Here is a 26,608-nt window from a genome sequence, read left to right as displayed (position 1 = left end):
GGTTCTTCGTTTCAGCACCCGTACCTCCCAGTGCCCCTATGTGCTGGAAGCCGTTGCTGGACGGTGAGTCTGAATCCCAGCAATGGAGGCGATGCACCTCATTGTCCATCATGCACTAATTCCAAACTAATGCAATACATGTGCATAACCCCTGTTTGATGTTTGGTATCGGCTTTTTTACAAACATTCTAGCGTACCTGGATCCGACTAGACCAGGCTGGCACCCTTTCCTGCTTGCACAAACATTCAACTTGCCAAAGAACTCGTAAACAAGGTAACCTTTTTTTATATTTCAGGTTCCCGTTGTTCTGAATTCGAACAAACCCATTGCTTGCCCTTGGTATCTGTCATGCTCGTTTCCCTCGCTCTCCTACCGCTCACCCTCGCAGCAACGCTGCCTACCGTCCCTTCTTCCTTTCACCTACCATTGAAAGTGCTCGAATCTCGCCAGCACTCTGATGATATCTCGCAACGTCATGCATGGTTGATCAGCCAGGCAAAGTCTATGCGGGCAAAGTACGAGCCATATCTCAACGAGGAGGGTAAGGAGTTGTTAAAGAGGGATAGAATGGAAAAAGAAGGACAGATGAAAAGAGCACAGCAATCTATAGAGTGAGTGTTGAATGATTTCATGCTACTTACCTACTGACCCTACACTCTAGCTTGATCGATATTGGCCTTGACGGTTTATATACTGCTCCTATAGAGATTGGGTGGGCTACGCTGAAACTTTGCTTGACTGTCAATTTGTCCGCTGACTTTTGCAGCACTCCGCCTCAGCAGTTCATTGTTATCATGGATACTGGATCATCTGACCTGTGAGGAACTGAATCCGACGCACTCTACGTCGCTTCTTTTATAGAACACTGACGACGACGGCTTGTGTAGCTGGGTGGCCGAGAAAGGATGTACAGCCGATTTCTGTTCCAAGACCTATACCTTTGATGCCAGCAATTCATTCACATTCGAAACTGAAAGAAAGCAATTCAGCATTGCTTACGGATCCGGTAATGCGGGAGGCTATTTGGCAAATGACACCGTCTCGACTGGGGGGTTCACAGTCCGTGAACAAGCCTTTGGTATGTCCCGACCCTGAAGTTAGAACAAGTACGCTAAATATATCTCTATAGCTGTGGTGACTCAAGCTATTGACGGTCTGATCGATTATCCCACATCAGGTCTTTTGGGTCTTGCGTGGAACACCATTGCGTCCGCTTACTCAACCCCCTTCTGGCAAGCCTTGGCGTCTTCTGGTGCTTGGGATTCACCAGAAATGGGGGTTTACCTCGCCAGATTCAAAGGAAATAGCAGCGCCCAGAAGATTGAGTTTGATGGGGGGCATTTTATTTTTGGGTAAGGACCAATTGTTGTGAGAGAAGGATGGATGATGCTAAAACTGCCTGATAGCGGGGTCGATTCAACCAAGTTTGAGGGTGATTTGAATTATATTCCAATCGGACCGGGAGAGAGGGATTTTTGGAAACTCCCTTTGGAGGGTATGACAGTGGGTGGGAACCCTGTCGATGTCGTCAGTCTTTCCAAGGCTCGTTCGCCATACCGCTCTAATCTTGCCCTCAGTCTAAAGGCCTCCTAATCGGCCGCAAGGCCCCTGCTTGCGCTATTGATACTGGTACTACCCTCATCGGCGTGCCAACTGACATGGCCGCTGCGATTTATGCCCAGATACCCGGCTCTTCCAAAGTGCCAAGCTCGGTTATGGGGCAAGGGGGATATTATCAGTACCCGTGCGATACCAATGTTGACGTGAAACTCAAGTTTGGCGGAGTAGAGTATGGAATCTCCAACACGGACATGAATTTTGGGACTTTTACCGACGATGGCAAGACCTGTATTGGAGCGTTCTTTGGGCAAGATGTGTAAGCTATTATTACATTTTCTCCGCCTGTCGCTTTAACAGGAAATAACACCATGACGTGAATGTAGGTCTCCGAGATCCCCAGTCCAGTGGATCGTCGGTGCCGCATTCCTCAAAAACGTATACACTTCATTCCGATATGAACCCACAGCTATCGGGTTTGCACCTTTGACCACTAACGTTACCCTCCTTCACAACAAAAGAATGCCCGTCACCTCGGAAGAAGCGACTATTAATGGGACCACTTCAAGCTCTTCCAGGGGGGCACAATTGACCGGCAGAGTTGATGTGCAGCAGAGGGGTGTATTGTGGGGCGTGCTGGGGCTTGGAGCTATGCTCGGTCTTGCGTTGGCCCTTTGAAAGGATGATGATGATGACGAGGGATAACGCTATGTAGCCGAAATCAAGATTAAAAAATAACATATTTATTTTGTTCAACTTGACGTGTAGCCTTTTTACGTGTACGAATTCGACGACCAATGATGCATTGCACATGTCTCCTGTAAAATCGTCTCTTTGTCGACTGTGCATCCAAGTTTTAGGTTCTTTTTCGGTCTTTTATTCGCCCAAACGACGTGTAGATGCCGTTAATAACCGCTTCATGACGACTCCTACTGCTGCCCCACGATATGCAGAACCGCGCGGTATAAAAAACCAGCCTTTGCCTCTCCAACAAGGCCCCGCCTGCCTGAGAAGCCCACCTTTGTCTCATCGTCCCTCTCGCCGAATCCCGATTCCTAACCCCGCGCCTTAAATTGACTTAAATGAGCCTTAAATTAGTAGTCAACATGTCCAAGACACAGATCTATGACATTTAGAGATCTCACTTGGATCTGGCCTTTATGACGCCTTTCGCAGACGAACGTCAAATGTGATGGGCACGGAGGGTACTTCTTCAATGTATAACATGAACAGAGGACCTACAAGCTTCGAAACCAACAACAATGCTTCCTACCACTGTCCTCTTCCGCCTTATTCTCATCCTTTTACTCCCCTTCACCCTCGGGGCGGTCATTCCTCCGACCAACGATCACTCTCCCAACCGCCGTCTTGCCTTGAATAAACCCCGGGTTTACCATTATCCTAATGATTTCTCAGAAACTGAAGCGTGGCTCGCCTGGCAGGCCAAAATCTTGAGGGGCAAGTATGCGGAATACGTTGATGGAAGAGCCAAGGCGCTTTTGGACAAGGATCGGGCGGAAGCCAAGAAGGAGCGCGAGGGAGTCGGAGAGGCTGAGGATCCCAAGCCTCAGATATAGGCCAAGAGGGATACTGCCAATACCCATGAGATACCAAACCTTGATCAAAATATCTCCTTTGGCCGGCAAGGGTAACAGTATCTCGCAACACTGATATGAACTTGGATCCTTGCATTAATGATTAGGTGGTCTCATTTTTATTACTATGGGCCGGTAAGTCTTTCCTGATTCTACGTTTGTTTCTGTTTTTATTGTTGGATGATACTGACTGGACGTTCTTTGACTTAGGTACCCATAAAACCCTGTTGTGCAAAGGATTGTGGATGCCAATTTTTCTATGAACATCCATACCCCTTTGCCCTTGCTGCTCGTTGTACTTCTTGATAACTCGTTACATTTGCCCAGAGACTGTTATAAATCGCTTGTTGTTTGCTCCCAGTTTGATTGAAAAAAGAAAGAATCAGTATACGGAATGCATTCCAGAATCATACCCATAGTAGAGTATTCATAAATCTACACTTAAAATCGAACAACATGGCAAATAAAATGCTCAACAAACAATCATTTCCGACAAGCAGCTATCTAAAGAAGGATAATCCGTGCAAGGAGCGACAAAGGCCCTTTCTCAGTCAAGGTCCTGGACAAACACAATCGTCTCCTCCTCAATCGTAATTTCTACAGGAGAAGAAGAATCGGCTAGAACATTCCAAAGATCGTAACCAGGGATGGTCGCCTCGTCCACCCATTCTTGGTGCACGCCAATGCGGTCTTGATGTTTCGAGGGTCTGTTGCTTTCAGCATCTGCTACACCTCCTCCAATAACTGCGCTGTGAACAAAGTATGCAGTCAGTCACTCAGTACTCAGTATTCTATCGATTTCTTATTTTTGCGATAGGGAAAAGCCCCCAGGCGAAAACTTGAAAGACCCAAAACACTCACCCAATGACAATCCAAATAACCCATCCCCAGAAGAACGCACCCCAAAACCTCCTTAATGCTCTACTCTTGGCTACGTGTGGAGGTGGGGGGACCCATTCGCCAGCCGTCAAACCACCTTGTTCCGCCGCGTTGGCGTTGTTAGGGTGTTGGTGGATAAGGGATTGGTTTTGGGGGGTGATAGTTGGTTGTGATTTGGGTTGGTGGCCGTCATCTGATGTTACCAGCCGTCAGTAACTCAATCCATACCACCCTTGAAGAGAAAAAGAGGACACGGGGAACCGGGAGGACATACAGGGAGGCGGCGCATCAGAGGATCCTGATGGTCCTTCACCCTCGTTCTGAGGGGCGAAATGCGTATCCTTGGGTGGGCTGGAGACGACTGCTGCGTAAGTGGGTTTGTTGGACATTTCTTCTGGAGTCTAATTATATTGTTTCGTTGTTGAAATATGGAGATGCGGTGGCAACGAAACAACACGGCGAGAGGAACAGTGATGCGTCATAGCCACCTCGGCTCTTCTTAGGACGTCATCATTTATCACAGCGTTATTAATCTTGTAGTTTGGAATGTTTGGATGGATGAAATTACATAATCAGCGCGTGACACACCACAAATATCTAAATCTAGTGACGTGGAAGGCTGTCGAATCTTCTTCGCCCATTTCCGACACTCCCCCTAATCCGCCCGCAGGTCAAATCCATATCCCAGCAGATATTCCTAGCTCCCCCAATCTCGCGTAGGCCGCTTTCATCTAGTTTTCGCCACTCTCCTCCGCACTACTGTCCTCAATTTTCATCCCGTTTTCCACTGCCCGAAGTCGGAGCGCTCGCAGCGCAGCTCCGTGTCGCGATCCGCCAAGTGCCTTCGTGAATACGTCCGCACGCTGCTGTGCTGTGGGGACGTAGGCGACTTGGATCTCACCCGACTTCACTCTTTCACGGATGACATGATAACGTATATCGATGTGTTTCGATTCTGCGTGGGACAGAGGGTTTTTTGAGAGGCTGATGGCTGCTTGATTATCGATGAGGATCTTTGAGGGACCGGACTGCGGGAGGTAGATTTCCGTAAGGAGACTGCGAAGCCACACGACCTCACGGGTTGCTTCCGACGCGGCGATGTACTCAGTTTCCATAGTTGAAGAAGCCGTGGTGCGTTGTCGACGTGAGCACCAACTGATAGGCGAGCCGCAGAAGTAAGTAATGTAGCCCGTCGTGAATCTCCTAGTGTTTTCACAACCGGCCGGATCGGTACCGTGTAGCACGTAAGGGTCGTCCCCTTGGTAGGCTCCCCCTCTCCGAGCGTGATACCGAGGCGGCGGGTGTGGGAGAGGTAGGAGAGGACTCCGAGGGCGAGTTGCCAATGCCCTTCGGTAGGCGAGGCAGTATAACGAACGAGAACTCCCTCGTAAGACGAGAATCGGTGCATAACTCGTGCTCACGTGATTCTCGGACTCACGGCAATCTCCGTCGGACATATCACACCACTCGTACTGTATTCCATCATAAATTATCGTCAGCGTTTTACATCACAACCCATACATATACAGCTACATAAATATACGAGATGTCTGATGGGCCCGAAGTGCATGCATGTCTAACAAGAGCAGTATGGCTACGGATTGTTCGTGCGAAGCGCGGAGGTTATGGTGGGTGAGAGGGTCCTCAACGGCAGCCTGAGGGGGGGGAGGAGTGCTCGGCGCTTGCTCCGCTCCTCAATCTCCATGACGGTAGGGCAAGTGGAAACAGGCCCGATTTTCTCCAAGCTCCTCGAATTCGTCGTGAAGTCGCTGTTACAAATCAGGTATAGCCAGCGGTTATGTTTAGAGTTTCTACGTTTGCATGGAGGAAGAAAAGAAGGAATAAAGCGTCGTATAAAGAATGTCTATGAAAAACTTCCTTACTGTGCCTCGGAACCTTAACCTTAATCCTCCTCACCCTCCTCAGTTCGATCATTCTTCTTCGTCACATTCCAACAGTCGCCGTCTCCCGCCACGCCCTCTGGTGCCAGCCCCAAAACATCCCTTTGGCCACCCCTCTAAGGGAGCTACCAAGCTGGTATTCATCCAGTTGACGATGGTACGCTGCCTTGAGGGTGTTGAAGAAGTCGACGTCGAGAGGTTGGAATCTGCCGCTCATCTTCGCAGGGAGAAGAATCACAACAATGTTCCTAGCCCAACAGGCTTCAAGGAAATCAACCTTGGTGTGCGATTCAGCACCGTCATGGATGAATAGACGTCGATCACGACCGCCATTAGCAATATCGCGAGTAAAAGGATCAAAGGCGTCTTCAAGCCATTTCAACATCACATAACTGTTGATCCAGCCTGAGTCGGTGTTGATAGCGAGCTGGCACACCACCCCGTCGCCCTCCTCCCGCGCCTTGAACCAACTTTCTTGCAGTTGTGCGCCTTGATAGATGATGAGTGGAGGAACTGGCGCAGAATCGATGCCGATGCAAGCCACAAATGTGATGTGCTCATTTGACGGTGGTACAGCTTGACAATTCTTTGTGTGGATAAGAGGCGTAACTCTCCGCACTGTTCGAGAGCTCGAGAAAGATACTAATATCTAAATCTAGTGACGTTAAAAGCTATAGTTTTCTCGACAGCAGATGACCTGTTATACTTCTCCCAATTATCGTAATTCGCGAGCCAATCTACAAGGTAGTGTATTACGAGCCACCCATCGGTTCCCGTATGTTCGTTACGTCCTTCAGCTGTGGGTATGATGTGATAACCTAGACAGATGCCATGAGGACACCATATAGCACCAGTCCGACCGACGTCAGCAAGCCATCTGCAAGGTTGATATTAGCTTCTCAACGCTTCGAAATATTCGGGATAGAACATACGTATCAAATTACTTTGAGCAGACATCGCCAGAATTCTTCTTCCGAACATCACGTGTAGAGTCACCAAAAAGCATCTTTCTTCCTCTCCGCATACCTGACACCTCATCCCACTGAAGCCTTCCAGAAATGCTAGGAGAGCCAGCAAGAACCCGCATAGCTTTCAGTGAGAAGTGGCTGAGGTACGTTGTTTCCATGACTTTTGTACACCACCGACCATGTCTGGAAATCTCCTCCTCTGGCGCTCCGCCCTGTTCAGCCAGCTGGGCTCCCCATTTGCGGGACATATGGGTCGAGGCGTCGCAGGGTATATCGCAAGCTAAGAGCTTGGCGAACACTAGCATTGAGCGTACCATACTTGAGACGTACATAATTACTCTGGGGCGCGACAAAGTAAGGGATGGGGTACTAGTCGCGACGACTTTTGAATGAAGGGAAAGAAGCATTTGAATTTGGCAAGATCTCTCGACCGGAGTGAAATCTAACGAAGTTATTCAGGATTGATATCTTTAGAGTTACATGTCAAATAGTATCCTCACCACGTAAACAACATCAAGGCCAGGAAAGAAACTGGGCATCCATTATCATCTTTGTTTCTGAGCAAAAGTCGCATGTTCGACCTCGCCCTCGTGGTTTTCTTCCCCTCTCTAATAGCGATAACAACTCCATAACGTGGAGCAGGACCCTCGCCTGGGAGGTGCCTAAGGGAGAGGGATGAATTGAGACCCTAGCCCGAGAGATAATTGTCAGAGAGGGTATGATGGATGAATAAAGATCAAGTCAAGAATGCGAAGTCGTAGGAGAGCCGAGCTGGTTGTAATCAGTTTCTGATGGAATACATCACAGGGCTAATGGGGGTTTAGAAACTGTTTCTAATTCTGGGACAAGCCCATTAGTACGTTTTCAAATATCAATTTCCTTATTTTCTTTACCTTATTAGTATTTCCTGTCGTGGCTAATCTTATTTTGATTCCGTTTCCTTATTTTCATTTGAAAAACTAAAATTTTGTATGGAAGATGGTTTTAAAGGGCAAAAAACCCGTGCGGACTATCTCGCCACTGTAATTAACTGCCAAACATGAATGCGAGGATGCAATTTGTGACTATGCATTTGCACTTTGCTACTAATTGTTATCGTTTGCTATCAATTGCTATCGAAAATCTGGACAATCATACGAATGAATTACCTAATGCAACGTTCGGGGAAATGCTAAATGCAACAAGATAAATATATGTAAAGATATAATGAATGAGGCTGATTATTGGCCGGCCACCGATAATCCAAATGGTAAAAGTAATGCTGTTGCTATTGTTATAAAAGACGGTGAGGTGATATGTACAACACTTGATGGTTTTCGCAGGGGTTTTCTAGTTTTTTGAGGGGCAAAAATTAACCAAGAGTGTCCTCGTATATCCACACTCAGGTTGACTTCTCCCTCCCTTCCCTTAATGGCTACAGTTATGACTGTCTTCGCTTTTAATACACAGGTACGACCAACCTAGATTTCCCCGCCTTCCCATACTTATCAACTTTTTCTCTAGATCATTGCGGCAAGGCCAACAACCGCAGCACCGACGAGCAATCCCAACTGCACACTCTTCTCCATAGTGCCACTGGAAGAAGATCCACCGCCGTTAGAACCAGAGGTACCGCCAGAAGTGGTAGAGCTAGAAGAATTGCCGGTTGAGACGGAGGAACCGCCAACGAGCTCGGCAAAGCCAATGGCGGCAGGGTTGTATCGGAAAGAGGTGTAGACGTTCTTCATGAAGGATGCACCGACGATCCATTGGACGGGAGATCGGGAAGACCTGGTAAAAAGATCAAGGTCAGATGACAGTTCCAGACTGGAAGAGAAAGATGGGAATGAAAACGTACATGTCCATGGCAAAGAAGGCACCGGTACACATTGAAGTATCCCTAGTGAAAGAGCCGAGGTTCATGTCGGCATTGGAGATGCTATAAGACATGCCGCCGAATTGGAGAGATACGGTCACGTCAGTGTCACATGGGTACTGGTAGTAACCCTCATAACCAGTAGACTCAGAAAGCGCCTCGGCACCCTCAATTTGAGAATAGATGTTGTAAGCGGTCTGGGAGGGGACACCAATGAGGGTAGTTCCAGTGTCGATAGCACAAGAAGGGTTGCTGCCGCCGGAAGAGGAGGCAATGGAGACAGAGTTGCCCTGGATGACCATAGCCTCGAGAGGAATTCTCCAATAATCTTCGTCGGATTCGTCGATGGAGATGTAGTTGACACTACCATTATACAAACTCGTATTAAGCCCACTATAAACGTTCATCAATTCTGTCCTTTGCTCGTGATCGTCATGATACGACGATGCACTCACCCAAAGAGGATCTCTCCGCCATCAGTCTCGATCTGGCTCGCAGTGCTGTCACCCCTGTATCTCTTCAGGTAAACACCCATTTCAGGGGAATCCCAGTCACCAGAGGCGGCAAGAGCTTGCCAGAAGGGAGTCGCGCCGGAAGAAGCAATCGACTTCCATGCTAAGCCCATAAGACCGGAAAGAGGGTAACTGATCAAATCAGCGGATGTAGAAGTGACGACGCCTATGCATTCAAAAGTCAGCCGGTGCTTGTCGGCATTGCAGACGACAAGAAAACATACCGAAAGTCTGGTCAGAAACGGTGAAGCCGGCCATCGAGACAGTGTCCGTGCCAAGAGTCCCGTCGGCGTCGCCCGATCCATAGGTAATGTTGAACGCCTCATTGCTGGTGGTGAACGAAGACGAGGCACTGGTGTCAAAGGTGGTTATTTGACTGCAAAAGCTGTCTGTACATGTAGAACCAGCAACCCAGCTAGAAATACCGGCGGCCGGATCGTCAGCCAATGCAAAATGCCAAGCAAGAGACCCTGAGCGAGTCTCAATGCGCAAACAAGGGGAAAACGCACAGATCAGAGGAGCCGCTGTCCATGATCACAAGAAAATCCTGTGCCGGTGTGCTGCGGAGAGCGTCAGCGGTGAATGCATGGCGGAATGAGGAATGAAGACGCACCCGATCGACACCTGTCCAGCGTACGAAGCATCGAGACCCACATCGGTAAGGCTATGTCCTGCTGTCAGCTCTTCCGTTAGGTGATTCCACTCCTCTACGCCTGGCACCCAGGTGTTCTCGGTGCACAGGTAATCTGTCCATCCATGCTTAAGTGGTCGGTGGCAATTTTTAAGCCAGCACGGCTTGTAAAGCAGAAAATGAATTGCCGCCTCCGCAGCCGCAGCCAAACACAAAAAAAACAAGGTCAAAAACTATAACTTACGAAACGGTCCCCGTAGCTCTTTTCTGGTTCGCCCGCTTCCGTCTCATGATACCCTCGTCTATTATATCTCTCCTACGAAGCTCTTGTCCTCTCTCACCGAGATGAGGAGCGTACTTGCTCCGGAGGCCTTTGGCTTGATCGAGCAGCCATGACTGGCGTTCGACGAGGTCATCCGAGTATTGTCTAGAGTTGAGGGGTGTGAGGGGCACGCTCGGGCGGTTGCTGGGCGCGGCGAGGGCGAGTGTGAGAAGTGGAAGGGCGGCGGCGAGGTAGTGCATTGTGATGATAGAGGCGAGTGAAGAAGAAAAAAAAACGAGGACCGGAGAAGTCATAAATACTGTGGGCCGAGGATCCGGCAATTGGAATGACGCAGACACCACTGCGCATAATTAATCAGGTACCGCGCAGCATCTATCCTCTCCGGTCATTTCCTGGCCTGTATTTCCGGCATGCGTCACTTTCGTAATAATATATATGCATACAACAGTTATTTTACACAGCTCACAGCACAAGCACATCCATACCATGCACAAGCACACTGCCACTTCTGCATCGAACAACATGAGTCTGCAGCTCACTCCCTCCGTCACCCCGTTCCCCGGTAAATGTAGGCTTTCGATGCTGCCTATCTCTCTTCTTATTTTTCCGTCCAGATCTCTGCCGCCGGCTATGACTGCTATTATTATCTCTCAAACGCAAATTCAGCTCTTCCCACGATAGATCTTCTTCCTCGGACAAATTTCGAATCCACTTTTGCGATACATCTTCTTCTCTTTCATCTTCTGGCACTTGCGCCTGCTCATGCGCATGCGGATGTGAATGCGCAGCCCGACGGGCAAGACCGACGTCGGGATCGGGGTCAATACCAGGTAATGGGGCGTGCAGAGCGGACAGGCCTTGAATGATCATCGCTTGTATCCTTGCGGAAAGGTCATCTATCTTGCTACACATCTCACTACTCTCTTCTTCCCCTTTGCTTTCTTGATCTTCGATTCTTGCGGTCACTCTCTCCTCCACTTCCTCCACCTCCACCTCCTCGTCCACTTTATCTTCGTCCGTAAACGCATCAAACGGAAATGATAGGTTCTTTCTGACAACCAAGTGATTTCGAGGTGACGTGGACGATGTGGATAGTGCGTTGGAAAGACTCGACGAAAAATCGCATTCGGAAAGAGCATCAAAATTGCTGTACTGAAATAAGCGAGACGTGCAAGTACTTGTATGTCCCATTGTAGTCGAGGGTGTAACTATCTGCTATGTATAACACCATTTAAAGACAGTTAATTTGTTCAGTCGCGCCGAAAAAAAAAACACACACACCTCTGTGAAAACATCATCCCAATCATCTCCACCGGTCCTTCTTTCTACCGTATCAAACGTACTTGACGATATGGGCCTCATTCCTGTCCTACAGATCGGAATGAGCAAAGAGCTGGGTCGAGTCCTGTATAAGCACACGGCGTACCTCTCTCTTTGAGCATTTCTCCTTTTTGGTGTTTGCGTTAAAGGCTTCTTTCGTTCAGCCGCCGCTCTATCGTGACTAGCGTACACTGTTTCCTACATCAGCATCCTCCTACATCACCCATTACGTTACAACGTAGACAGTTGTACTACAAATAGAAGAGATGAGGGAGGAGGAAAAGAAAAAAGAAAAGAACTCACTCCTGTCCAACCCCTTTTCCAACCCCCTCAACTCATGACCATTCGCACGGCCAATTTCCGGTATACCTACTATCGTGCACAGAACCGTTTCAGGGCCTTTGAGAGGGGTATGGGCTGATAACATCTTGACTGGTGATCGTCTCGTCTTTTCCTCCTTGTATTGCTCTTTTCCGCCGCCAATGGTATTTTCCACTCCCACATCTGCGTCTGCCTCAGAGAGACGTCGATCTCCTTCTCCACCCGTATCATTATGCTTATTTGTATATCTCAGCAACCTCGAAGGCCCGGGCTCATCCTCCCCTTTGCCTCGCGGGCTCAAGTTGGCTATGGGATTTATCACGGATACACAAGGCTGGACAGCAGTTTTGATAGGGGTTATGGCAAACTTGGGTGTGGCCTGTTTGGCCGGTGACGCCATAGTGGGCATGAATGCAGAGAGAGGGGAGGCAAGAGAGCGGAAGATGATGTGAGTGAATTGGGATTTGGAGGTTTGAAAGTTGAGAATAACGTAGATGGAATAAGAAACGCTTCTGTCGTGGTTAATAATGAATGATGATAAGCGGAGCGAACAACATGTGTGGATATAAAATCTGAAGAGTGTTTGATTGATCGACTTCGTTATCCGTCCGTCGTCGGTAAAAGTCGTGTCCTCGTCAAGCGTGATGTGCGTAATCGGATAGACTCTGAATGCGAATGCTTGTCAAAAGGGCATACGCCCGAAACGGCGGACATACAGTCAGTAGAATCAGATTGGAATGCAAGGAAAACGATACAATGGTGTGAAAAGTTGAATGTGTGTGAGACGCCATGAGGATTGAGGAAGTTCTCCACCCCCGCCTCAGAATAGGCATGCCAAAAAGAATAGTTGCAATTAGGCACGAATTCTTGGGGAAAGAGGTCCTGTCTGAGGTGACTTATCGGGGAAGTAATCCACATTTTAGAAGTCAGAATGCCGCAGTTGAAATTCAGTTGGGCTTCGATCAGGCGCCTGCTTTAATCAGTAAAATGCAAACAAGCAATCAACATACATAAGCCCAAAGTTTATCATTACCATTAATACATACATAGACACTAGAAAAGAAACATCATCTACACGGTAGTCCTTTCACACTCTGGTGACTCTTCAACAAGCTTTGGCTTCTTGAAAAGGGACAGAGAGAGAAAAGCATTGAAGAATGGGATGCGCTGAGAACCGCGTCTCTGCTCAGGTTGGGAGATCGGTTTACTTCCATTCGCTGTTTGCACGGCGTGTTTGATTTTATCTCGTAAACGGAATTGGCCCTCGGCTTGTTTTCTCAAATATTCCGCAAGCTTTAGCTCCTGACCTTTTGCTTGTTGTGCAGCTGCTATCGAAAGGTCTTGGTACATCTCGGATATCTTGGTTGGGGCGTGGGCCCATTGCCGAGAGAAGCTGTTCATCAGTTAGGATTCGTTCTTGGACAATCTCGAGTTCTTCAAACTCTTCTTCTGGCGACTGGACAATAGCACGGCTTCTGGGTTTCGAAGATCAATGTCGAGACAGCTTTCTCAGCATTGGCTGACAGTTCCTGTTCTTGCAATGATCTCAGTTGATCGCCAACGCAAAATTCGGTACGCCTGTGCCGCTGAAACGGGGAATATCACTTGATCAACTTGGGGATGCTTGTTCGGTGGCATGGGCCGGACAAAGTCCGCTGTTGATGTGGGATTGGCATTCGTGTACGAAACGAAATTCGGCCGTATGAAGTCGAAATATCGATGGGAGTCATGAAGGTCGTACATTCGCGTAGTGCCTCTATAATGCATCGTTAGATCTCCTCTCACCGTAAATATAATGAATACGTACCCCTCACATGCCGCAAGCACAAAAGCATTTTGACGTCTGGGAAACATTGGATGGCGGCATTGATCTCCGCCCAATCCTTATCCAAATGGATAATTTTGGGGCGTTATTGCGACACTCGGCGGACTTCTGTAAGGAAGGAAACCAAAGCCTGCGTTCGCTGCTCACCAAATGAGATTAGAAGGAACAAGCCAGTTAAAATCAACTCACTGCAGCCTCGCAAATTGCTCTCTTCGTCTCCCAGATCAGATAAAATGCAGGGACACCAACACCACCATCCAAAACAATTGCATGGAGCTCGAGGTTGTCGTCGTTAGTACCGACTATTTCTATCAGCTCAAAAGAAGCAAAGCAACAACTGAACTCACAAGAGCATCCAGCGAATATGCAAAGCGGCCGAATACCGGACGGACGAAAAAAATGGAACGTTAGTCACTTCACCCAGCACCCCAGGAGGACTCGTAGCCAATATCCTAGTGTATGTAGGGACGAGTCTTCCCGAGCGGACATCCCCGGCATGCGAGGGTGCCCGTTATGGTGCCTGGCCCTTATCCCGTCGGGTTAATCTTGAATACCAAAACAGATACGTTTTTGCTGCAGTGTCACACGCAAAAAGGTTGTACATATATATATATAAACATGCAGAGAGTCGTATAGCAGCTCCACAGCTACATCCTGCCTCCTCATTCTTCACCTCACTTTTCATCTGCCCACCAAATACCATGGTCTATATAGCAGCTCACACCCCACCATACACACCGCCGCACTCCCCATTACCACAATGCCATCGCTCCACCTATTACCATCTTAGATCTCCAGAAGACTCGGGCGAGAGCGAGCCCGAGGATGGGAAGGACACTGATTTTTGCAACTTCACGGAACGTATGGAGATTGATGAGGATGCTTATGTACACCCACAAGCCCAGTCGCCGTTCTTGAGTCTTTGCCCAGAGGTGCGTTTTTAGTGCTCTTATCGTCGCTTTTCTTCAGTGCCATTGGAGCGCCTGTGCAAATCTCGGTCCGACAATGTACCTTGCTATGATGGCTGATACCTTTGTTTTGTATAATAGCTGATACAGAGGATACTGTCAACTTTCGGTGGTCGAAACGTCGTCTGCTTGGCCAACTTGGCAGCTACATGCCGTAAGCTGCGAGCTCATATCTACAAAGTATGCTCATTCAAATCCATTTTTTTCTTTCCCGGTCTCAAAATATGCTGACGCTGGGGGATCTCGTCTCTTACGGAATAGTGCCCAGATCAAGCCATCTGGAGAGATATATATCTAGAAATTTATGATGATCCTAGACAGGCGTCTGCTTTCATCAAAAGTCGCACAACTGCAGAGATCGATTGGCGAAAGCGGTTGCAGGATAGAGAATTTATTATTAGAGTGCTTAGAGAATGGCATGTTGACCGTTGGGAGCTTGCTGTAAGTCATCCAAACACTGTGATTTGAACATGTGCCGGACTGACTTGTTTCATCAGGCCCAGCATCTCGATCGAATCTGCGACACTCTTCTAGACATGTACATGGACCTACCAGCCGCATCTACAGGACTTGGCAATGACACCTCATGTTTAGAGGCAGACATTTTCCATCGTTTCTACTCTTCCAAACCTGCTCTCAACCCTTCCGTTCTGTCTTACCTACTCTCTTCTCCTTGTTTCTCACATTTGTACCATCATTACCGAATCCTCCCTTCCTCCCCTCCGCCAACAAAGCGTCTCCGCCCTCGCGGTAGTTCTTCCTCCAACATCAACGACGATGCCGCTACGAATCCCACCCTGTCATTTCACTCCGTCCGCTTCAAGGTCCAAGTCTGCACCCATCCAAAACTTGCCAAGCTGCATACTCTCCTGCCACCTAGGTATGATGAAAATGATGAGCAAGACAGGGAATGGAGGGGTTTCATGAGAGAGTTGGTTTATTCTCAAAAGAACTTTACAGAGATGAATGACTGGGGCCCATTTACGCCTGACGGTAAGGTCGATTGGGTACTAGTCGACGCTCTTGGATCTGTTATGAGTGAGTCGAAAACGCTTTCTGCACGTCTGGAAATAAATTGATTGAGTATTCACCAGTGTCGAATGCTCAAGAGATCGTCCATAATCCAGATATCAGTGATCACTGGCACGATTCGATCATGCCTCAATCATTCGGTGTCGAGCCCACGCGTGGTTGGGGGTTCTCACATATTGAGCACCCGCTCGGCGTCGCAGATGGTGATGTATGGGATTGGGCGGGTGTCCAGGGTAGTTGGTGTGGTTCTTACGCTTTCCTCGAGTATGTCTTACTTCTCTCCGTCCTTTCCCCTCTATGCACTCCTCGTTTCGATTTAACTGTCAAGGAAAAAACAAAGAAGCTGATCTGACCCACTTGGCATAATAGTTATACTGACTGGATCGCTCTCAACGAACCGCGACTCATCCTTATGCGCGGCCGGGTCGCCCAGCTAGACCTTACACATTACCACGAAGCCGTTGGCGACCTCATGCGTCTCAATCTCGAGCTCGACTACCCTTCTCCCGCTTCTCCTTCCACCACTCTCCCTCCGCTCACCACCCACCTTCCTACCACACGCAACTCGCGTTTGCCCCCGATTCATTTCATAGGGACAAGTTTGCAGAGTAAGAGTGTAACCCCCGATGCGGCGCCGTTGAGTTCCGTTAGAGGGGTGGTGCAACTGACGGCGGATGATCCGCCAGAAGTGAGGTGGACGTTGGTGATTAGATATGCGGGAGAGGATAGATGGAGATTGGAAGGCGTACAGGTTGGAGGAAGGGGGAGTAGGAGGGGATTCTTTGGGGTGAGTTTTTCCTTGCGATACGGAATGGTTTGACAGTATCGCTGACAATGGGTATGCAGATTTGGACTGATGCGAACAAGGAGGAACACTCACCTAACGGTCCAGTCTGGTATTGGCAGAGTTAAACCATTTTCCCCATCTTTCCTTTAGATCTTTCATCTTTTTCATTTGTTACCTCATGTTGTCTCGTCTGCTTTCGGTTGATATTACTGTAGATTATTTTGCTTGTTTCAAAGTTTAGACTTTTTCTCTCCGCACGTTATTGAACCATCATAGATGCGATATTCGTCCCCTGTATACACGGCATGTAACATCGTTTCGCTCCTTTAAAAGTTGAGAGATCCTGGTGAGGGAGATGTGTGCATTGAAAGTCTATCAAAAACGATCTTAAAACTCATCTATGACAACGACTATTCGCCGTGCGTGTACGAAGGATTACAAGTCCGCTGTACTTTTTGATTAAAACACAGGTAAAAAAGATTATACAACGCAGTTAAACCCCCAATCTAATCCACATCGCCTCTCAACCACTCCTCAACACCTACACTGATCCTCTGCTTGATAGCCTCCAAACTATCCAGCGCTGGGCGCACATCTAAGGAAAAGACGGGGTTTCCGTCTTCGTCTGGGGGTGCAGAGTAGTAATCGATAACGTATCGGGCGGTTACGGTTTCCTGAGGTGAAGAAGGCGAGCGGCGGGTAACCACCCAATCGTGTCTATCGAAAGGAGGTTCGGTGCTGTTACACAACGTTTATGAGCATGGAAATTTTAGGAGTTAAATGAAGAGGAAACGACATACTTGAATTTAGAAGGGAACAACTTGCCCGCCCAAAGGTGGAACCTCGCCTTGGGGCTCAACTCTCCCGGTCTACCTTGGAACCTCGACAGCTGCGACTGATCTCCGCCAGGCAACCTCTTTTCCCACTTCATAACCTCATCCCAAGCCCTCTCATTCAAGAAGTTGTGAATTGCCACCATGACTTCTACACTATCCTCAGGAGTTTCCCATCCTTTCCTTACGAGGGCATTGTAGAACTGCTGGGGGGATGGGTAGTCCCATGTGTTGCCTGTCCCATAAGCTTCACCGCCAGGGGCAGAGGAAGGACGGGGGATGGTGGAGGCAGTACGTTCCGTAGGGAGGTCGAGTTTTTGGTCAGGTTGGCGGGAGAGTGAGAGGTTCACGGGCATGTGAGTCGTGGGATCGAGAGCATCGTGCTGGATAGGGCACTTTGCAGGGGCGTTTGCGGCGGCTGGAGGGGGGGAGACGTCGGCTTGGTGCATAGGGCACTGAGCGGGGGGACGGGAAGACGAGGAAGAGGGGATGGGAGGGTGGTCTGATGGGATAGATGTGGCTGAGGTGTGGTCCACAGGGACCTGCAGAGAAGCAGAGGAAGAACCGATGTTCCACTTCATTATGAGATTATTTTTCGTCAGAGAAGATCAAGACGGAGATGGGAAATGAAGACAAAGTTGTTGTTCATGACATTCAGAAATTATAATGCTTCTCGTTGGTCAATGGCCGCGTTACGTAACCTGCCTTCTCACCTCCACCTCGCGCCAAACAAGAAACGACCAAGTCACGAAGTGAAAACAAAGAATCCAGCGAGCGAATGCTTTTACCATAACCACACATAACCTTAAAGCATGTCTTCTTCTACCGTAAAGCAGAGACACTATTCAGCCCTAGCATCCCGTATACGCAGTCTCCACGCAAACCTCGCAGAGACAGAAGGTCTCCTCGATATGATGACCCACCAGCTCGATGCTACTGCCAAGATCGGTGTACACTGTGGTTCCCAGTACGTGTTCTTATCGTACTACTATCCGAAGGACTGAATTTGTCGCTGATCGGCGCCTGAATCGGATGCAGGTTTATGGCCGTGTCTAGGCTGCTTGATAAAGAGTTAAAGGGTCTTATGGATGCAGCTACCGATGCGGACCAACAGTCTACGTCCACTGCCCCGTCACCCGAAAGATCATCTTAGGCAAGTCTGCGTAATCGACAGTCTTATCAACAGACTAATATGCATCCGAGGCAAGTAACTAAGGATTTGATTGTCGGGTTTTCAAAACTGATTCTCTACAGAACAGGTTGTTGTACGATTTTGCATTGAGCACCATGTATTATATATGTTTAACATGATTGGGTCCCTGCTGTGAAAATGGCCATTGCATGCATCCTTCCTATAGGATCATTCATTTCCCCTTGCTGTGGCTATTGTATGTCAAGCTCCCCATTTCGTCCACTTCAAATGCTTCCATCGCTACACGTCGTTAGCTGCTCATTCAACTCATTTGTCTCCACTCCCTTGTTACCCGCTTAAACTACGTATCAGTCTGCTGTTTTGACGGTTTGACAGCAGACATTCCTATATGGCCATGATCCCATGGAAAATCCGAAATAGAGCCATGCATTGTGAATCATGGAATATGTAAGATGTTACTTGCTATAATATACAACTAAATGATCATGGATACACTTTACACCAACGGCTCAACGCCCAGTGCTTCGACTGCGCTTCTTACTTCCATTTCCCAGAACAACTGCAGGTCATACCCTCCTCCTCTAACTTTCCCCTCCCTATCTTCCCTGACGAACATCACACCCGACCGTCTATCCACATACTCTCCCTTGGCCTCATACCATCCGGCCCAAGAGGCGGTATCAGGGTTCGAATACGGTATAGGGATGAACGGGCCATTGTATGACGGTGATAATGGAGAATGAGAAACGTCTCCTTGAGGTTGGGCTGACAAGAGTGACGGGGGTACGAATTTGAAGAGCGCTTCGGCGCGTAATCGTTTTGCCTCTCTAGCTTCAATTTCTATTTCCCTCGCCCGTTTCGTTTCTCCCTTTGCCAATGCCTGCGTCACCTCGGTCTTTATCCTCTCATCCTCCATTCTCTCAACCCGCTCGGCCTCTTCAATCATCCTCATCCTCTCTTCTCTTGCCCGACGCTCAATCTCTTCCCGCTTGGATTGAGACATGGATTCCTCCTCGGTCTTGTGTTTGTTGGCTTGGATGATGGATTCGTTTTGGCGTTGCCATTCAGCGATACGAGCTTCAGTTTCAGGAATGGAAATTTCGTTGAGAAGATTAAATGCTTGAGAGTGTTGTATGAACGTTCACGTGCTTGGTCAGAGAGAGTGGAAAAAAGAGCTTACTGAGGTCTTCGACTAGTTCGAGGTAATCGTCATACTGTCGATCACTTTCGAAATCATCTCTCCGCTTGTTGAATCTATCCACTGATGTTAACTAACGGACAATAGGTCATTGCGTGACTCACATATCAGCCATTCGTCGTCGAACTGATACTTCCTTTTCCACTTTGAGATCTTCAAACGTCTGATGCGCAAAGTTTACTTTACGAAGGATACGGCCGCATTGAGGACACGGTTCAGGGCCAAGAGTGAAAAGACGATCGATACACGATTCGCACCTTTAATTCTATCAACACTGGGCAGAGATTAGGCTCAAAGAGGACATACATCTTATGATAACAGGGAGAAACGAGTAACCGCAGATTCTTGTTGAATTGTCGATCAGTATGACAGATAGGGCATACATCTTGTTCCGTCTGTCCGAATCATATCAGCTCATAGCTTAGCATTTACAAGTATCAACACTTACGCGATACTCTGTAACGCGCTTGCTAGGATCCTTGACTCCAGCAACGTAGAGATATCCCTCTTCATGACCTTTCCCGCGAGGACCGGTCTGTTTGAGTTGGGGTGCTCTATGAGTGGGTTGGGCTGGTCTACGAATGGTAGAGGACGATGGAGCGAGCTTCTTTGGAGGTATTCGGGACATGATGGAGTGTAGTCAGAGTCACAGGGCTCCGATGTCTTGTCTTCTCTATCCATCTACAGACCAGAAGAGCTCGCATAAGGCCGAATTATGAAGCCGGGTGGATCGGGACACCATGCATGCCTCTTTTGGTCAGCCAGTCGGTGAAGTCATAAGGCACGCTGCCAACTGTGGACTTACTCAAGCCTAATTCAATGCCTATTGTCGTCATCGATGAAGCTCTTGGTGCATGTTGTACATTTCTTCTCCATCTGTATTCACGCATCTGCTATATATACGAGAGAGTAGACTGCTAGTCCTCCCTCTTACCAACAATGTCTGCACCAGAAGTATTCCAGCTCTCCTTCGGCCCTCTAACCGGCGTAGCTTTCAGTCCAGACAGGACTCGTATGTTTCTCTTATTGATACCCCTTGTGCACAGCTCACACGCCCTTATAACAGACGTTGCCGTCTCACCCAACAACAACGAAGTCCATATTTACCAGCGACAAGGTGCGGAATGGATTCACAAGGATACCCTTGCTGAGGTATGTTTTTCTATCGTACCTCGTAATAATCATTGTGTTGACACGTGGACGCGCACACCTCAGCACGACAAGCTCATCACTGCCATCTCATGGGCTCCCAACTCGAACCGTATCGTCACCTGCTCCCAAGACCGTAACGCCTACGTCTGGACTCCTACTGAGTCTGGATGGAAACCCGCCCTTGTCTTGCTGCGAATCAACCGCGCGGCGACGTGTGTTAAGTGGAGTCCCAACGAAGACAAGTTTGCTGTCGGAAGCGGTGCGAGAACAATTGCGGTCTGTTACTTTGATGAGGAGAACAATTGGTGGGTATCAAAGCATGTCAAGAAGCCTTTGAGGTCGACTGTCTTATCGATTGATTGGCACCCCAACAATGTCTTGTTGGCCGCGGGCACTGCCGAGGCCAAGGCATACGTTTTTTCCGCTTATATCAAGGGTGTTGACTCGAAGTGAGTGAGATTTCGTTCATGCTATGCAACCGAATGCTCACGTATGACAGGCCCGAGCCTACAGTTTGGGGTGAGAGGTTGCCGTTTGGCACCATCTGTGGCGAGTTTATTTCTCCCGATGGCGGTTGGGTTCACAGCGTTGCGTTTTCGCCTTCCGGTAATATCCTCGCCTATGTTTGTAAGTTAATCTTGCCAAAATAAAAGTAAATGATTCTAATATCCTCTCAGCCCACGACTCTTCCCTCTCAATCGTCTATCCTTCCGGCCCAGGTGCTCCTCCCGCTGCTCACTTTGCCCTCCGTCTCCCTTCACTTCCTTTCGTCGACCTGACATTCACCTCTGAATCCGCCCTCATTGCCGCGGGACACGATTGCCAACCTATCGTCTTCACCGGCTCCGAATCCGGCTGGGTTCTTTCCCACTCTCTTGATGATCCTTCGTCCGGAGGTTCTCGTCCACTAACCCCGACCGCTACCGGCTCTCGTTCCGGCGGGGTCGGTAGGCTGGGCAACAACGAAGCTTTCAACATGTTTAAGGCTGCCGACTCTAGGGGTCAGCGAGGCGTCCCCGCTCCCGGCGCAACTCCGACCAGTGCGGGTTTGACGCCTGTAGGCGCTGATGGGTTGTTGACGACTGTGCACCAGAACACGATCACTTGGGTTGAGCCTTATGAGTGGGGACAGGGCGGAGAGGTTACCAAGGTTGGTACGGCGGGTAAGGATGGGAGGTTGGTCGTTTGGCCCGTTACAGCTGCCAAGTCTGGTTTGGCGGGCAGGATGGCCGGGTTGTCGGTGTAGAGCGAGAGCAGACTGTATCCGACATTGAAAGGAAGTAAAAGGTTGTAGATGCAAGTTGATACAAGGAATGAAAGGTTAAATGGCTGTCGATATGTCTTGGGGAATTCTTCTATAAGTTGTGGTGCAACACAGTCCGAGTTGGTGCTTGAATCATACTATGATGCGTGACTTCAAGTTGTCAGAAATGCGAAAGCTAGCAGTTCTGATTCGACTCATGTGCTTGTTCCTTTAATACAATACCCCAAGCACGTCTTTGAATCAACAGGAAAAAAATTATCGTCTGCACCCTTCATAAACATTATCCAAGTAAAGTACGTGACCGAACTTTTGACAAGCATATTTCTGGTCTATGGGTGATGAGTCACGATAGTGGGGATCATCCTTTGTACAGTACTGCCAAAATGTCCCTCCTCTGTCAAATGTATTGGAAGGAGAAAGAAGAGGATGGTGATGGTTGAGATGGAGCCGGATCTCCTTTGATCTTGATCTTGTTGCTCTGATCAACTAGTCAGAATAGTAGGACAATGGTCGACGACGAGTGTTACCAACTTGAAAGGCCATAAACGAGTGGAATATATTATAGGTTGGCCCAATTCGAACAAAAAGTGAGCTGTTGAGTATTGAAAGGGATAGGCGTACACACACCCTCAAGCACACAAGTTGTTGACCTAGACATTTTGAAGATCATGGGCAGAGATAAAGTCAGTTCCTTTTCGTCTTTCCAGTTTCTCTGCCTCAAATCCTCTCACTCTTCCGCTTCGGTTCAACGCTGACAGCCTTCCTCCTCTTCCCCAAATGATATGCAGGGAACAAACCAGCATAAGTCAAAGAAAGAGAAGATGGCGGAGAAGAAGCAGGCGAAAGCGGCGCAGTTTAATGAGCAACATGGCAAGTTTGGGAAAGTGAAGGCTGATACCAGTGCGGGAGGTGGGAAAGTGCGAAAAGCGAAGGAAGGGAACGTAAAGCCCGGAGAGACACCTTTAACAAGTCCAGTTGAAAAAGCCGATTAAAAAGTTTACATTTTCCCCCTACTTGACTGAATCTTGATAGAAGCAGAAGGGGAGAATATGAATACATGGTGACCGCTTTGTCTATAATGGTTCTGGATGATAGTGGTTTGAGGTGGTTTTACAAGACTTTTCTTTTTTATGTCGTACTAGTCTCGCTAGTGACTTCTTCTCCCAATGGCGGGAAGTTTTCCAGCTTCTCCCTATTATGGCAAAAATATCCAAAGTCAGTCTGACCACTGGCAAATGAATGTAGCATAATATTGTAAAAAAAGGGGATGGCAGAAAAGCAACTCACGTCCTGACATCCCAAACATCCTCACTACTAACTCCAACTCGTCTTCTCGCCCACCATTCCGCACGTCGCTTCACCCACAGCTCCCGTTTACCTTCCGGATCTTCAGATTTGAGGGACATGCAGTATTTGAAATCTTGGAATTTCCATGAGCAGTTGTGTAATTCGCCGTGGCGGTAAATGTTGCGGAGTTGGGGTACGAGAGCTATGCAAAAGGAAAGTTAGTCGGAGATGAGTAGGGGAGCTTGAGATTGAGACGAACCGTAGCACATGAGGAATTCGTCTCTGTTCATCTCGTCTGTTAGCAAGATATACAGGTCAGATAAAAGGAAGATTACATACAGTAATCGCATACATCCTGGGACATCGTCTGCAGTAGGGTACTGGAGCTCTTGGAGTTTGAGCTCGTCTTTCAGGGTATTTTCGAAGCGATCGACCTGGGGTACGTGGTGTGTGGGTGTTTCCATGGGCTGCTGCTGCTGCTGTCGCTCTTGGGCAGACTGCTGGCCATCCTGTTGCTGCTTCCCGAAAAATGGAATGGGCATTGCGGTGAGTTTTATGGAAAGAGGATATGGAAATTGACGGATCGTAACCGAGACGTTTTGATTTGGTCTATTTTCGATTAGCCAATGTATTCCGGTGACGCATACTTGTTTCTTTCACATCTCATTCCCCATCTCATCTCTTCATTTTCTTTGTTCAACTCACTGTCTCACTGTACATAAAATGGCTCTCCCAGGGACGGAGACTATACGCTTCCGTAGGCCTACAGCTGGCCCGAACGCTGTCGAACAGAAAAAGGAGGAGCCAAAGAAGGATGAGTTTGGTAGTCTTGCCCCAGTCGGTTGGAAGAGGCGACACCAGGGTTTGTTGCAAGACCAGCTCAAAAGGTGTGTTCAGCTTTCTTTGCTGCTGTGCACAGAGATCTATAGATTGATGTGATTCCTGTTCTCTCCACGCGAAAAAAAGGAATCAACAGGGCCCATTTATCCCCTCGTTATCCCTGGCTTTGCGATTGTTGCTGCTCGTCAGGACAGCGGCAGCTATGTACAGTATCATCTCGGATTGTGATGAGGGTGAGTATTTTTTCCCCTTACCAAGGTGCTAGGGATATAGAGAGCGTTTAACAAAAAAATCTAGTGTTCAACTTTTTCGAACCCTTGCACTACTTTCAATATAATCACGGTTTCCAGACATGGGAGCTTTCTCCTCAATTCGCTGTGAGAAGCTGGGCGTATATCCTTCTTCATTGGCCTCTTGCCCATCTCGGTCCCAAGCTCCTCGGTCTCGGCAAGGTAAATCAATTTCCTATGCCCTTTTCCCATCATGTTCTGAACAACCTGGCTGACTATGATATGAATTTACTAGCGCCCAGCTTTCTTTGCTCTCAGGATCTGTCTCGGTACCATTTGCTCGTTCTGCGAAGCCAAGTTTTTCAGAACTGTGGTGGAGACTGTAAATGAGCGGGTAGGTCGATACTTGCTTTTCGCCATGATCCTCAGTGCGGGCATGTGGTCCGCCAGTGTCGGTTCGTGGTTTTCACTTTCATATCTGCCGGTTTTCTAACATTGTCAAATTCTGATCTCGACATTTTTGTTTCCCAAAATTACCAGCCTTCCTCCCGTCATCGTTCACTATGTACACCACCATGCTCGCATCTTCCTACTGGTTCCAGCCGGCTACCAGCACTCCTCAGGGTACGATCCGTACCTACCGCGCAACATTCTTCTACGCGCTCGGTGCCATTGTCGGCTGGCCATTCAGCGCTGCGCTTGGTATCCCCTTCGTCTTTGAACAATTGTTCCTCGGTGGCGGAGAGATTGTGCCTACTGAGCTAAAGCATATATGGAGGTCCAAGAGGTGGGATACGATGTGGAAGGCAGTGACGATGAGCGCGTCTATTATCGTCCCCGTATACTTGATCGATTCATGGGTATACGGTCGCCTGACGTTCCCTACGCTTAACATCATTACTTACAACCTTTTCTCGGGTAACGGTCCTGAACTGTACGGGACTTCTCCACCCACCTTCTACTTCGCCAACTTGTTTCTCAATTTCAACTTTTTCGTGCCCCTCGCTTTGCTTTCGTTGCCCGCTTTGGCTGTGACGTACAAGTACGATTTCCGCCGATTGGGTAGGACGCAGATGGCGCCCAGAGAAGGCGAGACGAGTCCGTATGTCTTGTTGGCCACGAGACTTGCGCCGTTCTATGTGTGGTTTGCGATTTTGACGGCGCAGGCGCACAAGGAGGAAAGGTTCTTTTTCCCGGCTTACCCGCTTCTGTGCTTTAACGCTGCTGTGACGATTTACCTCATTAGGGGATGGATGGAGAAGGTGTATGTTCATTTCACCAGGTCGCCTTACAACGTGAGTCTACAATTTAAAACTCTTGTGGAAAATTTACTAAGACTCTTTTATCAATAGGCGAGCCGCTCTTCCATCTTCTCCAACTTTACCCTTCTTGCTGTCCTCCTTCCCTGCCTGCTCTCTGTAGGCCGCATCGCGGCCACTTACTACTTTTACCACGCCCCATTTGATATTGTTCACCATTTCCAGTACTCCACTCTCCCTGGTATCCTTTCCAATTTGGGATACGAACCTATCCCTGTCGCCGAAGACTACCAACCTTATGGTAAAGAGGAGAGCGAGATCCAGTGGGACCTTTCCCCGTTGCAAGATCTCGACGAGCCTATCAGTATTTGTTACGGTGCGGAATGGTACAGATTCCCTGGTAGTTACCTCATCCCTGAAGGTGTGCAAGTGAACTTTGTAAAGACCGAGTTTGACGGAATGATGCCCAGGAAATGGGAGGAGAGTGAGAGGAAGGGTAGGTGGCCGAGGAGCGAGACGAGGGTTATCAGGCCTGGGAGGTTTAATGGCGAGAACAAGGCTTCGCTTGAGCCTGGTACTTTTGTAAGTCCGCCGCTTATTGATTTTAAAACAAATTGCTGCATGCTGAGTATGTGACACTAAAAGGTTGATCCGAGCGAATGTACATACATGGTCTCCCTCTCACTGGTGTCGCAAACGCCTACCGAGCTCGAGCCGGACTGGACCAGATCGCCCGAATGGGAAAAGGAGTTTTGCACGCCGTTCTTGGACGGGGCGAGCAGCAAGTGGTGGTCGAGGCTGATTTACCTTCCGTGGGATCTTTTGGACAGCGGACGAGTGTATGGAGAGTATTGCTTGATGCACCGGAAGGGTGCTGTGCATGGTGCTTAGGGTATTATAGTTTTTACGAGATATGGTACATGATTGGGATGCATATGGAATGAATCTGACGGAATT

The 26,608-nt window shown here is 48.5% G+C and overlaps 12 protein-coding genes and 1 pseudogene across 12 annotated transcripts; 6 read left to right on the top strand and 7 right to left on the bottom strand.

The window, feature by feature from the left end:
- The first annotated feature begins 170 nt into the window (after window positions 1-170).
- On the top strand, window positions 171-2,361 carry CNF01040 (endopeptidase, putative). Its single transcript, XM_024657343.1, has 7 exons — window positions 171-612; window positions 768-818; window positions 889-1,079; window positions 1,131-1,353; window positions 1,408-1,528; window positions 1,579-1,877; window positions 1,945-2,361. Exons 1-7 carry the CDS (start codon window positions 350-352, stop codon window positions 2,234-2,236), a joined length of 1,440 nt encoding a protein of 479 aa, XP_024513001.1. The 5' UTR covers window positions 171-349; the 3' UTR covers window positions 2,237-2,361.
- Window positions 2,362-2,565: 204 nt separating this feature from the next.
- On the top strand, window positions 2,566-3,566 carry CNF01030 (hypothetical protein). The gene is made up of 2 exons (XM_024657342.1): window positions 2,566-3,288; window positions 3,364-3,566. Exon 1 carries the CDS (start codon window positions 2,821-2,823, stop codon window positions 3,133-3,135), a length of 315 nt encoding a protein of 104 aa, XP_024513133.1. The 5' UTR covers window positions 2,566-2,820; the 3' UTR covers window positions 3,136-3,288; window positions 3,364-3,566.
- On the bottom strand, window positions 3,535-4,495 carry CNF01020 (expressed protein). Its single transcript, XM_571544.2, has 3 exons — window positions 4,307-4,495; window positions 4,015-4,225; window positions 3,535-3,902 (listed from the first exon to the last, which is right to left on the bottom strand). The coding sequence occupies exons 1-3, from the start codon at window positions 4,419-4,421 to the stop codon at window positions 3,701-3,703; spliced, it is 528 nt and encodes a 175-aa protein (XP_571544.1). The 5' UTR covers window positions 4,422-4,495; the 3' UTR covers window positions 3,535-3,700.
- Window positions 4,496-4,559: 64 nt separating this feature from the next.
- On the bottom strand, window positions 4,560-7,618 carry CNF01010 (annotated as a pseudogene).
- Window positions 7,619-7,946: 328 nt separating this feature from the next.
- Window positions 7,947-10,457, bottom strand: CNF01000 (endopeptidase, putative). The gene is made up of 7 exons (XM_571542.2): window positions 10,144-10,457; window positions 9,882-9,932; window positions 9,778-9,828; window positions 9,493-9,683; window positions 9,212-9,434; window positions 8,739-9,149; window positions 7,947-8,671 (listed from the first exon to the last, which is right to left on the bottom strand). Exons 1-7 carry the CDS (start codon window positions 10,419-10,421, stop codon window positions 8,401-8,403), a joined length of 1,476 nt encoding a protein of 491 aa, XP_571542.1. The 5' UTR covers window positions 10,422-10,457; the 3' UTR covers window positions 7,947-8,400.
- Window positions 10,458-10,608: 151 nt separating this feature from the next.
- On the bottom strand, window positions 10,609-12,559 carry CNF00990 (hypothetical protein). The gene is made up of 4 exons (XM_571540.2): window positions 11,806-12,559; window positions 11,609-11,693; window positions 11,464-11,551; window positions 10,609-11,394 (listed from the first exon to the last, which is right to left on the bottom strand). Exons 1-4 carry the CDS (start codon window positions 12,230-12,232, stop codon window positions 10,645-10,647), a joined length of 1,350 nt encoding a protein of 449 aa, XP_571540.1. The 5' UTR covers window positions 12,233-12,559; the 3' UTR covers window positions 10,609-10,644.
- Window positions 12,560-14,301: 1,742 nt separating this feature from the next.
- CNF00980 (expressed protein) lies at window positions 14,302-16,760 on the top strand. Its single transcript, XM_571573.1, has 7 exons — window positions 14,302-14,580; window positions 14,698-14,796; window positions 14,878-15,057; window positions 15,114-15,654; window positions 15,711-15,912; window positions 16,018-16,435; window positions 16,495-16,760. The coding sequence occupies exons 1-7, from the start codon at window positions 14,350-14,352 to the stop codon at window positions 16,558-16,560; spliced, it is 1,737 nt and encodes a 578-aa protein (XP_571573.1). The 5' UTR covers window positions 14,302-14,349; the 3' UTR covers window positions 16,561-16,760.
- Window positions 16,761-16,784: 24 nt separating this feature from the next.
- Window positions 16,785-17,892, bottom strand: CNF00970 (cytochrome c heme lyase (cchl), putative). The gene is made up of 2 exons (XM_571507.2): window positions 17,236-17,892; window positions 16,785-17,173 (listed from the first exon to the last, which is right to left on the bottom strand). Exons 1-2 carry the CDS (start codon window positions 17,847-17,849, stop codon window positions 16,942-16,944), a joined length of 846 nt encoding a protein of 281 aa, XP_571507.1. The 5' UTR covers window positions 17,850-17,892; the 3' UTR covers window positions 16,785-16,941.
- Window positions 17,893-18,046: 154 nt separating this feature from the next.
- CNF00960 (hypothetical protein) lies at window positions 18,047-18,638 on the top strand. Its single transcript, XM_024657341.1, has 3 exons — window positions 18,047-18,235; window positions 18,307-18,471; window positions 18,528-18,638. The coding sequence occupies exons 1-2, from the start codon at window positions 18,081-18,083 to the stop codon at window positions 18,419-18,421; spliced, it is 270 nt and encodes an 89-aa protein (XP_024513132.1). The 5' UTR covers window positions 18,047-18,080; the 3' UTR covers window positions 18,422-18,471; window positions 18,528-18,638.
- Window positions 18,639-18,838: 200 nt separating this feature from the next.
- Window positions 18,839-20,287, bottom strand: CNF00950 (transcription/repair factor TFIIH subunit Tfb3, putative). The gene is made up of 5 exons (XM_571505.2): window positions 20,068-20,287; window positions 19,926-20,014; window positions 19,724-19,876; window positions 19,602-19,675; window positions 18,839-19,540 (listed from the first exon to the last, which is right to left on the bottom strand). The coding sequence occupies exons 1-5, from the start codon at window positions 20,245-20,247 to the stop codon at window positions 18,918-18,920; spliced, it is 1,119 nt and encodes a 372-aa protein (XP_571505.1). The 5' UTR covers window positions 20,248-20,287; the 3' UTR covers window positions 18,839-18,917.
- Window positions 20,288-20,493: 206 nt separating this feature from the next.
- Window positions 20,494-22,128, top strand: CNF00940 (structural constituent of cytoskeleton, putative). Its single transcript, XM_571575.2, has 5 exons — window positions 20,494-20,631; window positions 20,686-20,771; window positions 20,835-21,220; window positions 21,271-21,398; window positions 21,449-22,128. The coding sequence occupies exons 1-5, from the start codon at window positions 20,559-20,561 to the stop codon at window positions 22,015-22,017; spliced, it is 1,242 nt and encodes a 413-aa protein (XP_571575.1). The 5' UTR covers window positions 20,494-20,558; the 3' UTR covers window positions 22,018-22,128.
- Window positions 22,129-23,051: 923 nt separating this feature from the next.
- On the bottom strand, window positions 23,052-23,879 carry CNF00930 (hypothetical protein). Its single transcript, XM_571252.2, has 4 exons — window positions 23,662-23,879; window positions 23,582-23,604; window positions 23,323-23,524; window positions 23,052-23,227 (listed from the first exon to the last, which is right to left on the bottom strand). Exons 1-4 carry the CDS (start codon window positions 23,862-23,864, stop codon window positions 23,164-23,166), a joined length of 492 nt encoding a protein of 163 aa, XP_571252.1. The 5' UTR covers window positions 23,865-23,879; the 3' UTR covers window positions 23,052-23,163.
- Window positions 23,880-23,963: 84 nt separating this feature from the next.
- Window positions 23,964-26,602, top strand: CNF00920 (mannosyltransferase, putative). Its single transcript, XM_571671.2, has 7 exons — window positions 23,964-24,209; window positions 24,289-24,395; window positions 24,460-24,614; window positions 24,688-24,847; window positions 24,933-25,687; window positions 25,745-26,233; window positions 26,297-26,602. Exons 1-7 carry the CDS (start codon window positions 24,046-24,048, stop codon window positions 26,540-26,542), a joined length of 2,076 nt encoding a protein of 691 aa, XP_571671.1. The 5' UTR covers window positions 23,964-24,045; the 3' UTR covers window positions 26,543-26,602.
- The last annotated feature ends 6 nt before the right edge of the window (window positions 26,603-26,608 follow it).

The sequence above is a fragment of the Cryptococcus neoformans genome (genome assembly GCF_000091045.1).
Source record: "Cryptococcus neoformans var. neoformans JEC21 chromosome 6 sequence".
Classification (NCBI taxonomy): Eukaryota; Fungi; Basidiomycota; class Tremellomycetes; order Tremellales; family Cryptococcaceae; genus Cryptococcus; species Cryptococcus deneoformans.
The sequence above is the reverse complement of the archived record's forward strand: the minus strand, read 5'-3'. Positions and strand labels throughout refer to the sequence as shown.